This window comes from Penicillium waksmanii (genome assembly GCF_028829765.1).
Source record: "Penicillium waksmanii strain IBT 27052 chromosome Unknown utg000009l:1.0-4314994.0:1.0-4318279.0, whole genome shotgun sequence".
Classification (NCBI taxonomy): Eukaryota; Fungi; Ascomycota; class Eurotiomycetes; order Eurotiales; family Aspergillaceae; genus Penicillium; species Penicillium waksmanii.
In genome coordinates this window covers 4969-17825 of record NW_026643255.1, presented here as the reverse complement: position 1 = coordinate 17825, position 12857 = coordinate 4969, and the positions used below count along the sequence as shown (strand labels likewise).

Here is a 12857-nt window from a genome sequence, read left to right as displayed (position 1 = left end):
TTTCTTACCTTTGTTCGTCGACGCTGACATTCATTGCAAGCGGTTGATCGTCTCTTTATCAAGACTCCGTTTACAGTGTCATTTTCCGATTCGTCAACCACAGAAGCTGTAGTACTTGGCATATGAGGTCGAATAGGTCTGAAGCGGGATGCCGACATTTTGTATCGATGGCTTGGTACGAAGGTGGATGTGAGCGAGGGGTTAAAAAGTGTGGGATGAAAGGTGACGGCAAATATATGTCAGGTGATGCAACAAACTTACTACGAAAGTTGGTTGGTTTCGTTGTTACAATTGCTTCCGCGATGCAATACAGTACTGAATCTTCATGCAGCGTGGCCCGTGGTTTCGGGTACGGATCGAGAAACAAAGCATATACGTCTTGGGGTAAAATGAATACGAATTCTACTGTACATATGCCTGGCTAAAGCTACTGTATTCAATAATCAAGACATCCTGCTTTTTGATTTTCCTTGCTCTTCCTGAACTAAGGTCCATTTCATCAATCTCTTACGTATCCTTTGTCATTGGACAACAGCCGAACAACCGTGCACATTCCTGCCCGTATCACATGACTCAACAAGGCAACGATACTTTCGGCTCTCAAGGCTGTCCGTACGAGCAGCAGATTCCTCGAGAGCAATGCAGCAAGGGATTTCTGTCAATCCGGGTTCCGATTGGAGGACATCTATACCATCCAATGATACATCTCCTTTATGTATGTGTTCGTTAGTCTTTGTGCCGGTTGTATATACGGTTAATGCAAAACAAAACATTTAAATAAGCATGCTCGTCCAGACCACAAATCTCATCCCTCCTCATAACATAAAAATCCTCTAACAAAACTGGTACCTCAGATTCAATTACCATACATAATGTCAATTTACTTTTGGGGGTTCGACGGTCTATTGTCATCATCAGCTGATGATGACGAACGAGCGCTGCACTCAGACTCGAAAGGTGAGTAATTGAGCTGTTTCGCCAATCAGTCAAACAGTGCTTTCTGTAAGACTAATTGTCCGTATTCCAATATTATAGGGCCTGATTTTAACCGTCCAAAGCAAAGATTCCCCGTAATACACCCAGGCGACCAAAGATTTACCCTCCGAATGCAAGAAACAACCAAAAAGGATGACTTTTGGGGGTTTGATCCAGATTTATCTTGCCTATCCCCCTGCGCCAAACAGGATGGCGATAATAATTCGCATCAGATTGGCTTCCCAAAGCTTTAAGCCACTAGCCACGCATTGCCCAACAAATTCAACCTGAAACGAAGATCGTCAGGACTAGGGGAGCTTCTTTCTCCGCCACAAACATACAGCTAGTGAAGACTTGGCTGAACATTTGAATTGATCTTCGAAGAGGAGTATGAGCTTTCTCAAATTAGCAGCGCTGTAAAGCTATTCGAATTTCCATATTGGTGTGGCGCTTGCCGGAAGCTATATGAGCTCAGTAGATCTGAGGTCGAACTCTACTGGATTGTTTGTTTTCTGTGTTTCAAATCGCAATTATCAGTCAGTAAGAGGCAGAGATTTCATCGCTTAGCCCCTATCAACTTTCCCTCTAGTTTCTCACAACATACATAAGTGTTTGTTCACGCTCCACGAATATTTACAGCCCTTCGTTTCAGGGCCGATGCGTGCGACCCGCGCGTCTTCCAGTCCTTTCTACCATGCAAACCTAGAAATTTTTTTTGAATACGGAATAAGCCATGTTGGGCTTAGCGTATCATATAGGGCAGGCTTTTCAATCAGATGGTCGCACAAAGCCTCGAGCATGACTGGAGTGATACTACGGGGCCGTCCGCCTTTATTTGGCGGTGCTTTGACGCTGCCAAACATTCTTATATTGGCAGAGATTCTTGAAATGGTGCTCTTGTTGCAACCAGCGGCCTGTGCCATCTCAGTTACAGATAGTTCGCCACTGTGGATCATGTCGTGAATAAGCCCATGCTTGAAAGGAGCTAGGTTTGGAGCCATCTTTGGTTGGGCCACTCGTGATTGATTGTCAAGTGTGGTTCCCGAGGGATGAGGGGCATGAAGGTGTCACATGTATTGAAATTTACATGCTAATACATCCTTGAAATTATTATGTAACCCTCATACGAGGAAATACCCATGCAGCTGTCGGAAGAACTCCCAATATAGACTAGCATTTCTTGGCAGTGGGGCCAAATAATTACTTAAAGAGTGTAGACGGTTGCACCAGTTTCGGGACGTACTGTAAAAAGGTCTGAAGATATGTACGTTTATTGCTAAATCCCACAAGGAGTTGTTCCTTGTAGATGCCTTCATTCCCCGCCAGCTCTATCCCGAACAGTCGTATCTCGTACGCAGTGATACACACACACACACACACACACACAATTCATTAACGCCCGGCGGCTGAGCCGAAAGGGCAACTATCACAGATCTAAATATACACGTCTTTGCTAATGCTATGTCTCCTTGCAGCCCTTACAAGATTCCTTTCAGTGTATGTCATCTCAGTTGTCAATATCTTAGCGGGTCCTTGTGGGTTAGTGTTTAGTTAGTAGACTTGCTTGAAGGCGATTCTCCAAGTGTTCAACATCCTATCCTCGGCAATTGAAGCGCGTCTACCGTCTCTGGCACAAGGTAGTTGGTGGGGGTTGGGTTGGGGTAGGGTTAATCTGTGTTGGTCGACATGGTTAAGCGGCGTCGAGTCGGCCCGTGGCGATTGCAAACCGTATTGTGGCTCGCACTGCTTCTAAATTCGGCTTCCAGTCCTGGCTATCCAAAGGCGATTTCCCGCCTAGGAAAAATGATATGTTGCCTCGGTGAGTATGAGTACATTGCATCATTTCCGTCCGGTGTGTGGTCCACCTCTGACATCGAAAGAGAAAGTGCTCCACGGTCTCTCTTGCTTGCCTACATGCACATTGATCTGACTCTGCGACGTTGATTCGATAGAGGTATCCATTGAGTCTCGCCATGCCAGTCCGGAGCTGGGCTAGCACGCTTGCTTCTTTCAACGATAATCGATCATACAATTGCCGGGTATGTTTTCCTGGGAGTGCTGCATCCACTCGTTTAGAGTGTTTCCCTATATTCTCTGGCAGGTAATCTTTGGGGACTGCTTGGGATCTCGAGATGTTCAGTGTTGTCGACTTCACCCGGGGGACCTGTGCTTGCGGGGTGGAGTCCTCTTGGGTTGCGGTCCGAGCCTGCTCTTTTGCTAGGCCTAGCAGTTGATTATCTTCGCTGGTCGGGACCCAACAGTTGTTGATGCGGTTCTCGTGCTTCTGTAGTCTCTTGATCAGCTTGTATGCTTGGCAGATGTGTTCCTGGCCCGACTGCTGTCGAGGGTTCTTCAGCGTAAGAGCCGCCGCTTTGTTGCTCGTGAGCAGCGTGACCCTGCACCGTTTCAGTCCCCGTAGCGTGCCCAGTGCATATGCCATTGCTGCCAATTCGCCGGAGTATGGGCTCTGCTCGGTTCTTGCACCCAGTGTGACGGAGAAAGTTTTCCGCCTCGGTTTTCGATATCGAGGTGGCAGCTTCTCAATCGCTACGCCAAATCCTACCATCTCATTCCGCGCCGAACTGCTGACCGCGATTCGTATTATTCCGCCCGGTTCGGTCTGTGTCTCTGGTACATTCTGACCACCGCCCTGTGTACGTTCCTCCTATGTTGCCAATGTGAATGGATTGATGGTTTCCAGTGTTTCCATATCAATGCTCTTCAGCGCGTCCGCGACCTGATATAATGGCAAGCGGTGGTATCTTCTGAATTTCTTGATCTGAGCAGTACTCCTGCGGAGGGGATTGGTTGCTGGTAGGGTGTGGATGTCTGTCCACGTCTTTGCAGCTCGTCTCCAGAGTCGGCGTTGCACCGTGGCGATGTGAGCCTCCGCTTCCGCTACGCTGGTCGCAACTGTAAGGAATGTCCCGACAATCGCTTGCGCTCCTACTCTCTGCACTCGGTTGATCGGCCCGATGTTCTTATTCTTGAATGCGTGCATCCAGACATTGGAGGCATAGTCCACCACCGGGACGCAGTGATACACACACACACACAATTCATTAACGCCCGGCGGCTGAGCCGAAAGGGCACTATCACTAATCTACCAGTACATGCATGTTTGGGTATATGCCGTGTCTCCTTGAAGCCCATACAGTATTTCCTTCCGTATTTGGCATTTCCGCTTCCAATCTCAGAGCTGGTCCCTGTGGGTTAGTATTGGTTAGTAGACTTGCTTGAAGGCGCTTCTTCAAGTGTTCAACATCCTATCCTCGGCAGTTGAAGCGCGTCTACCGTCTGTCACAAGGTGTTGGGTTAGTAAGAAGAGGCTTTCTACAATTTGTCGGCAAGCCTAGGTGGCCTCGAGTCGGCCCGTGGCGATCGCAAAGCGTATTGAGGCTCGTACTGCTTCCAAATTCGGCTTCCACTTTTGATCATCGGAGGATGACTTCCCTCCCAAGAAGAAGGACATATTACTTCGGTGAGTGTGGGTATATTGCAGCATTTCCGTCCGGTGTGCAGTCCACTTTCGACATCGAAAGAGAAAGTGCTCCACAGTTTCTCTTGCTTGTCCACATGCGCATTGATCTGTCTCGGCGGCATTGATCCGAAAGAGATATCCATTGAGTCTTGCCATGCCCGTGCGGAGCTGGGCTAGCACGCTCGCCTCTTTCCACGATAATCGGTCATACAGCTGTCGCGTGTGTTTTCCTGGGAGTGCTGTGTCCACTCGTCGGGAGTGTCTCCCTACGTTCTCGGGCAACTCGCTATTGGGGACTGCTTGGGCACGCGCAATCTTTAGAGTGGTTGATTTCATTTTGGGAACCTGTCCTTGCAGGATGGCATCTTCTTGCGTCGCGGCTCTCGCGTGCTCTTTCGCCAGCCCTAGTAGTTTGCTGTCTTCGCTAGTGGGGATCCACCGGACGCTGATCTGATTTCCATGCTTCTGCAGTCTTCTTATCAGCTTGTAGATTTGACAGACAAATTCCTGGCCTGACTGTTGTCGCGGATTCTTCAGCGTGAGAGCTGCCGCTTTGTTGCTCGTGATCAACGTGATCCTAAAGTCTTTCAATCCCACGAGTGTCTTCAGTGTATGCGCCATTGCCGCCAACTCCGCGGCAAATGGATTTTGCTCTGTTCTCGTACTCAAAGTGACGGACAAGGTCTTCAGTCTCACTTTCCGATAGCGTGGTGGTTGTTTCTCGATCGCCACACCAAATCCGACCAGCTCGTTCTGCGCTGAGCTGCTGAACGCAATCTGCATTGACCCGCCTGGTACAGTTGATCCCTCTGAGATGGGCTCATCAGTCTGTACGCATGCTTCCTATGGTGCCAGTGTAAAAGGGTTGATGGTTTCCAGCGATTCTATATCGATGTTTTTCAGTGCGTCTGCTACTTGGTATAATTGTGAGCGGTGGTATCTCCTGAACTTCCTGATCCGATCTGTGTTTCTGCGGAGAGGGTTGGTTTCCGGTAGCGTGTGGAGGTCTGTCCAAATCTTTACGGCTCGTCTCCAGAATCGGTGTCGTGCCGTGGCGATATGGGCCTCGGCCTCCGCTATGCTGGTCGTAACGGTGAGGAATGTGCCCACAATTGCTTGTGCTCCTATCCTTTGCACCTGGTTGATCGGTCCTATGTTTTGATTCTTAAAGGCGTATATCCAGACGTTTGAGGTATAGTCTACTACTGGAGCTACTGTCGACGAGAACAACTGCCGTGCTGTCGCTGGAGAAAGACCTCGAAGTCGTCGAAGCTCTATCGCTGCCTCCAGACCTTTGGACGCTGCCCTGGCAATATGTTCCTTGTACTTCAATCGCGTGTCCATCAGGACCCTGAGGATTTTGACCTTGTTCTTAGGCACGACCGTCTGCCCCTTGATAGTGAACGGCTCTTGATCTACTTTGCAAGCCTTAGGTGCGAAATATATAATCGCCGTTTTGTCTGCTTCAAAAGCTGCCCCACTCCTCTTCTCCTAGTTAAGCACTTCATTAACGATAGTTACGATACCGTCCCGATTATTCTGCACGGTTAGCCCTGTCACCCACACGGTAAAGTCATCCACAAAGGCAATTACCCCTCCTTGGCCGTCGATCGGTCTCTGTACAAGGTCGGCGTTGAAAAAGAGAAATAGGATAGGAGACAGGGGCAAGCCCTGAGGCAGTCCAGCCTGTAGCAGGTCTTGAACCTCGGACAGCTGCCCATTAATCTGGATAGCCGCCGTTCGTCCTAAACAGAACGCCTCAACCCACCGAAGCAGAACTTCCGGTATACCTCGCGCCTTCATCCTCTGGATCAATCATTCCTAAAAGACCCCATTGTAGGCCCCCTTGACATCAAAGCTGATCAGGCTTAGCACCCGTCGCCCCCGCCACGCTGTGTAGATTTGCTTCTGTAGGAGTAAGAGTGCTTGCTCCGCGGACTGCTGCTTTCGGGCCCCGAAGTGACTGGTCGGGAGCAGGCCGTAGGTCTCTACTGCGTGCGAGATCCTTTCTGCCACCACTGACTCCAGGATCTTGCCTAATATGGCGAACAGTGAGATCGGCCTCCATGCCTTGGCAATGGTGTAGTCTTCCTTGTTCGGTTTTCTCAGCGGAATGATCTTTGCGTGTCGCCACTGTTTCGGCAGCGTGCCTTCTTCCAATAACGCCTGGAAAAGATCGAGGACCCGGTGTTTGACCGTGGGCCAGGTCATCTTCCACACTATCTTTTATCCTCGCGCTGAAACTGCCTCCATCTGGCGCGTCTTGTTGACCGGTGGTGAAACGCACCCACAGATCACCACGAGTCCCAGTATTTCTCGTCCGGCTCAGGCATACAATGTCAACCGCTGGCAGGTTCATTCGTCGCCTCCGGTCGTCGTAATTCCGCTACCCTTGCCAGCTAGGCTATCGTAAAAGTGACCGATGGTAGGTTTTATAGAATGGTAGGTTTCATGGAATGGCAAGTTTCATGGCGTGAGCTTTCATGGTGTGGCTGTTGTCATGGCGCGACAGCTTTCATGGCGTGATCGCTCACGCGGTCCTTTGCCTGTGGTGACCCTCGTGATTTGTTTCCCCTGCGCCTCGGTCATTCCAACCGATTGTCCACATTCACGCAGTGACGTTTTTCATCGAATAATAGCTTTCACGTACAATTCGCTTTGCCGTCAGTCAAACACCCTAAACTGTACAATAGTATTCGAACCAGAACGTGCAACGAATAAGATGGAAAATCACTAACTGTTCCTGAGAATGTCTTGGCTGTACCTGGAAACTCAAACTGTATGTCTAGAATTTCACAATCGATTGCTAGAACTCCGTGTGTGTTTCAGAGCTCGACAAGGTGTTCACACAAGCCAGCTATGAGGTTATGCTAAGTTGAAAGGTTGCTTAATGCATACATCTCCACTGGCTACTAAACCCACCATCTACTTCGAGCTCATTGCATTGAGCCCAGCAATGCGCCCAAAGACGAGCGCGCGTAAAACAGCAACAGCATTTGGTGCGGTGTCGTGGAAATGGCCGGTAATCTCACCTGCGGCGTAGAGGTTAGGAATAGCGCCTTGCTGGGTTAAGACTCGCGTTTCTGTGTCAGTCGCAAGTCCACCAAAAGTGTATACAATAGCAGCGGCTAAAGGAAAAGCTAAATACGGCGGAGCGTTGAGCGGGCGGGCCCAGTTCGACTTTGGAGGTTCCAAGTGTGGCCCAGTTGCAAGGCCATCAAGGCGGCCAGCAGAAAAACGGAATACGTCTGTGTCACAAGCTGCGTTGTAGCTTGAGATTGTATCTAAAGAGCGCCTGTTCCGGCACCTTCATCTGGACTGCTAGGCCAGATACTGTGTCCGCTGTAAGAGGCGGGATGTCGGTGCGAATGGCCGCTTCATAGCCTTCCACCTCAGAGAGTCTTGAATCGCAAACTACCCAGGCTGACTGGCCCGGAGCATCAAAGTGGATAGTTCGTGAAAGTTGTTCCCAGGTGTCATGGACGAGCCCTGCGCCCTCATCAACGAATCGCTTTCCGTTGCGATTCACCACAATACCATAAGGATAGACGAGCACTAGTGGTGCAGGCATATCGCTGCGCGGATCGATTATTTCGCTATGCATGCCATTCCAATTTCCATTTACCGCAGCTCCGTTATTCAGCGCCATTTGGATCCCATCACCTGTGTTCCACCGCGTGCCTGGAGATATCGGTCGTAGAGACTCCGCACCGGTCCCGAAATAGGTATGCAGGAGCTCTGGATTACCTTGGAATCCACCGCTGGCGAGAACAACGGATTTGGCAATGAATCGCCGCCCGTCTGCCGCCTTGATGGTGGCCCCTTCTTTCCCAAGGTGCAGTTGCTTGGCGCGGCATTCGTACACCAGCTGGATGCCTTTTGCCCTGGCAGATCGCTGCAGCGCTTCGATTATGGCGGCACCTTTGCCGACGGGCTGAATCCTATTTGGCCACGACTTCAAGAAATAGTCCATGGCATGAAATTGCACACCTTGTCTCTCGAGCCACTGGACGGCCTGCGGTGCCCGGTCGGCCAACTTTTCGAAATAGGCGCGGTCGCCGTCTACGCCACTGATGGTCATCATATCATCCACGAAACCAGGCGATATCTCATTAACAGATCGCATGCGCATGTTGGCCGGGCTATAACGCGTGTTGCCCCCGCTGGCATCCTCAGGCGCGCGCTCTAGCACGGCAATCTGAGCTGCTGGAACGAGTTCCGCCGCCGATACTGCGGCGGCTAGACCGGCCACGCCGTGACCAACTATGACAAGGTCATACATGCTAATTGTGCCTGCCATTTCGCTTTAGTAGTTAGATTTCAGCAGGTTTTAGACACTCAAGTTGCTTGTCGTGGTGTTTGATGAAAAGATCTCGTCGTCGCTGAAGTCGAAATGATTCGCGCCGTCCCACCTACCTACCGCGAGCGGGAAATAGTTATTCCATCCTGACCACCGTTCGTAAAACTGTTGCCTTACGGCTGCATCAGGCACAAAGCGGCGGATTCAGGCGCGCTGTGGGCCCGTGCTCGGTTTGGGCCGAGGCTGCTGAATATCCCGGTAGCAGACCATTTCGGGGATAGACTTGATCACTGCTTAGCGGCGAATTGAGCGTCACTAAACCAGTTCAGGCAATAGTAGTAATAGTAGTAAGTAGACAGTCCCATACACTTTTCTACAGTTATAAGCCTAGAAGGCACAGGGTCTATGCCGTACAAGATTGGTTACACTGATCAGCCAACATATCTTCAAGTCATTGAGTATGTACATCCTTCTTCGGGTTAATTTTCGCCATCCAGATAAGGAGGAAGAAAAGAAGTGCATAGGGTCGATCCGGCGGACTAATGTGAGCCTCGCGTTTAAGGTCACCTGTTAGGCGACCCCCAATAAGGTACACTACCGTAGTTTTCATCCCAGAACATCCAACGGATAAGATGGAAAATCACCAACTGTTTCTAAGAATGTCTCAGTCATACTTAGAAACTCAAACTCTATACCTAGAATTTTATAATTAAATATCAGAATTTCAAGATATATTTTTAAAACTTAATAGGAAATTCTTAGGAATTCTATCTTTATTTCTAGAAAAGTCATATTTATTTATAAGAATACGTCTAGTCAGGTAGTCTATCCACAAACCCGTATATTAGTAGAATAGAAAGATGGTATAACAACCTTGGAGAGGTGTAGCTTTATCCATCGTATGACTTTAGACTCTACTCTAGACGGAGATAAAATGATATATCAGAAGGTAAATAAGATAGAATATAGATATTGTAAAGAATATAAGATAAATAGAGATAATAAAAAAAACGATAACGAAACCAAAGATAAAAATGATAACCAGATTATTGTTGAAGATACAGATTTAACTTTTTCGAAGCAAAAATCGTATATTTGCGCCTCAATGCGCCTCAGGCATCAACACGATTTGGTGTCACATCTACGATACTTTCCCCCATAGTACTTCCTGGCCGCGATTTGGCTGTGTTTGCTTCTCCTAATTCAAGCATCTACTTATGCAAACGATTATCATGCGATGTGCCGCTCTGAACTAGGTCATTTATTACATATTTCCTAATTGAATTAGCGCTGGAGCCAGGAACCGGCCGCAAAAGCAAGCGTCCGCCATCGTTCGTCAGCAAGGGTCAGACTATTATTACCCGCCTTGAGGTCACTAGCGCTGCTGGAGCTTTGTGCGTGGAAGAGTATACAACGCTAGTGTCACGGGCATCCTTGGGGAGAGGATGACGATGACTAGTTACCGTGCGCTACCTAAATATATTCCGGCCCGTCCCCCCCCCCCGGGGACGCGCTTAGAAAAGTCTTGGCGAGGGGGGGGGGGACGAGTAAATACGTCCCCCCCCCCTAACTAGGTCACCCCTCTATATTTTTCGATCGGGCTTTTTAGAAGTTTGATTAGAATTATCTATACTATCCTCCTGTCAGGTTTAACAGGATGATTTCTAGTCAGAAGGGTAAAACCCTAAGGGGTCTGATTTTGGTAGGTGATTTTTTGATGGGGTATGCCAAGACCAGGACCAACGGGTAGTCTATACCCTTTTTGGCCAGCCTTCTAAGCCTAGGGTTTCTGCCTTAGCTATGAGGTATTCTAGGGCTTTTGGGTTAAGACTAGGGTTGCTGCTTATTGGCTAACTAGTGAAGCTAACTAAATCTGGTTTGTACTACTATATAGGTAAGCTTAGTGAGTAGGGGTCTAGAAGGCTATGATTATATAAGCAGGGCCTATAGAGGTTGAAAACAGTATAAAAGAGGTCTGGAAATTTTTAGACTGCTGACTAATATTAATTTATATAGGGTAATAGAGGGGATTTTAGTGATCAGAATGATATTAGTATAAGCTAGGTAAGCCTAGTGGTTATTGAGATATTGATAAATAAATATTTCTATTACAGATATTACTACGGGTACTGTGGCCAGTTGTTGAATAATACCTTATAGTATATATGTCTATACCTAGGAATATTAAAGTATAAGCTTGAATATTATAATCTTCTTAAAGTATTAGAAATAGTATATAATCCTACTATAGTAAGGTACTAGGGGTAAGGTACTAGAGATAAGGTGCCGGGGGTAAGGTGCTAAGGGAGAGGTACTAGGGCTAAGGTGCTCAGGGTAAGGTACTAGTGCTAAGGTGCCGGGGCTAAGGTGCCGGGGGAGAGGTACCAGAGGTAAGGTACCCAGGGAGAGGTGCTAGGCGAGAGATGCTAGGGCTAAGGTGCCGGGGCTGAGGTGCCAGAGGTAAGCTGTCCGGGGAGAGATACTAGTGCTAAGGTACCCAAGGAAAGATGCCGGGGCTGAGCTGCCAGAGGTCAGCTGCCCGCGGAGAGCTGCCGGGGCTAAGGTGCCAGGGCTCAGCTGCCAGAGGTGACCTGCCAGAGGTGACCTGCCCGGGGTGAGCTGCGGGGGGTGAGGTGCTAGGGTTAAGGTGCCAGAGCTGAGCTGCCCGGGGTAAGCTGCCCGGGGTGAGGTGCTAGGGCTAAGGTGCCAGAGCTGAGCTGCCCGGGGTGAGCTGCCCGGGGAGAGGTGCCAGGGCTAAGCTGCCACAGGTGAGCTGCCCGGGGAGAGGTGCTGGGGGTGAGGTACTGGGGGTGAGGTGCTAGGGCTAAGGTACTGGGGAAGAGGTGCTGGGGGAGAGGTGCCAGGGCTAAGCTGCCACAGGTGAGCTGCCCGGGGAGAGGTGCTGGGGGTGAGGTACTGGGGGTGAGGTGCTAGGGCTAAGGTACTGGGGAAGAGGTGCTGGGGGGAGAGGTGCCGGGGCTGAGCTGCCACAGGTGAGCTGCCCGGGGAGAGGTGCCAGGGCTGAGCTACCACAGGTGAGCTGCCCGGGGAGAGGTGCTGGGGGTGAGGTGCTGAGGGTAAGGTGCTAGGGCTGAGCTGCCACAGGTGAGCTGCCCGGGGAGAGGTGCTGGGGGAGAGATGCTAGGGGAGAGGTGCTAGGGCTGAAGAGCCGAGGCTGAGCTGCCACTGTTGAGCTGCCACTGTTGAGCTGCCACAGGTGAGCTGCTACAGGTAAGCTGCCCGGGGAGAGGTGTCAGGGGTGAGGTACTAGGGCTGAGGTGCCAGAGGTAAGGTACTGGCGGAGAGGTACTAGTGCTAAGGTGCTGGGGATGAGGTGCTAGAGATGGGGTGCTAGGGCTAAGGTGCCAGAGCTGAGCTGCCCGGGGAGAGGTACTGGCGGAGAGGTACTAGTGCTAAGGTGCTGGGGGTGAGGTGCTAGAGATGAGGTACTAGGGGTAAGGTACCCGGGCTAAGGTGCCAGAGGTAAGGTACTGGGGCTAAGGTACTGGGGCTACGGTGCCAGGGGTGAGGTGCCGGGGGTAAGAAGCCTGAGATAATTTGCTAAGACTATGTAGTGCTGGATAGTGCTAGGGGGTACTATATCAAAATTTAGTTAAAGAAATAATTATTACTTTATTTAAAAATGATTATAATAGATTAACCAATTATAAGGGATCTTTATCCTATCACTAAGATAGTTAATAGACTAACTAATAGACTAGTAAATTAACTAATACAGATCAGGCTAGCTATCTAATCCTAAGATCGCTAGTACAATTTGATTCACTAGGAAACCACCAAAACCCTAAAACCCTAGTCCCAGCCATGTATACTAAAATATAACAAAGCAAAGTAATAGAAAAATACTGCCCCCTCTATAACCTCTGTATCCCACCGCCATCCTTCTGTCTGAAAGTGATTCGGACGAAACCCTTTAGGCCACCAATCCTTATCAAAATAGGGCGTTTGTAGTAGATCAGCTTCACTCTGCCAAGTAGCCCTTGCACACGATAACCAAAGTACTATCAATAGCTTGCTAGAAAAGCATATATCGCTATTAGTCCCTAAGGGGCCTTTACAGACCCTAGTAGGTAGATAGCA

The 12857-nt window shown here is 49.4% G+C and overlaps 3 protein-coding genes across 3 annotated transcripts; 1 reads left to right on the top strand and 2 right to left on the bottom strand.

The window, feature by feature from the left end:
• Positions 1 to 872: 872 nt before the first annotated feature.
• On the top strand, positions 873 to 1229 carry N7481_010368 (uncharacterized protein; the record flags this gene model as incomplete). The annotated part of the gene is made up of 2 exons (XM_057269587.1): positions 873 to 957; positions 1036 to 1229. The coding sequence occupies 2 exons, from the start codon at positions 873 to 875 to the stop codon at positions 1227 to 1229; spliced, it is 279 nt and encodes a 92-aa protein (XP_057116761.1).
• A 6152-nt stretch (positions 1230 to 7381) lies between these two features.
• Positions 7382 to 7674, bottom strand: N7481_010367 (uncharacterized protein; the record flags this gene model as incomplete). Its single annotated transcript, XM_057269586.1, has 2 exons — positions 7382 to 7584; positions 7605 to 7674. 2 exons carry the CDS (start codon positions 7672 to 7674, stop codon positions 7382 to 7384), a joined length of 273 nt encoding a protein of 90 aa, XP_057116760.1.
• A 35-nt stretch (positions 7675 to 7709) lies between these two features.
• On the bottom strand, positions 7710 to 8756 carry N7481_010366 (uncharacterized protein; the record flags this gene model as incomplete). Its single annotated transcript, XM_057269585.1, has 1 exon — positions 7710 to 8756. One exon carries the CDS (start codon positions 8754 to 8756, stop codon positions 7710 to 7712), a length of 1047 nt encoding a protein of 348 aa, XP_057116759.1.
• Positions 8757 to 12857: the final 4101 nt, after the last annotated feature.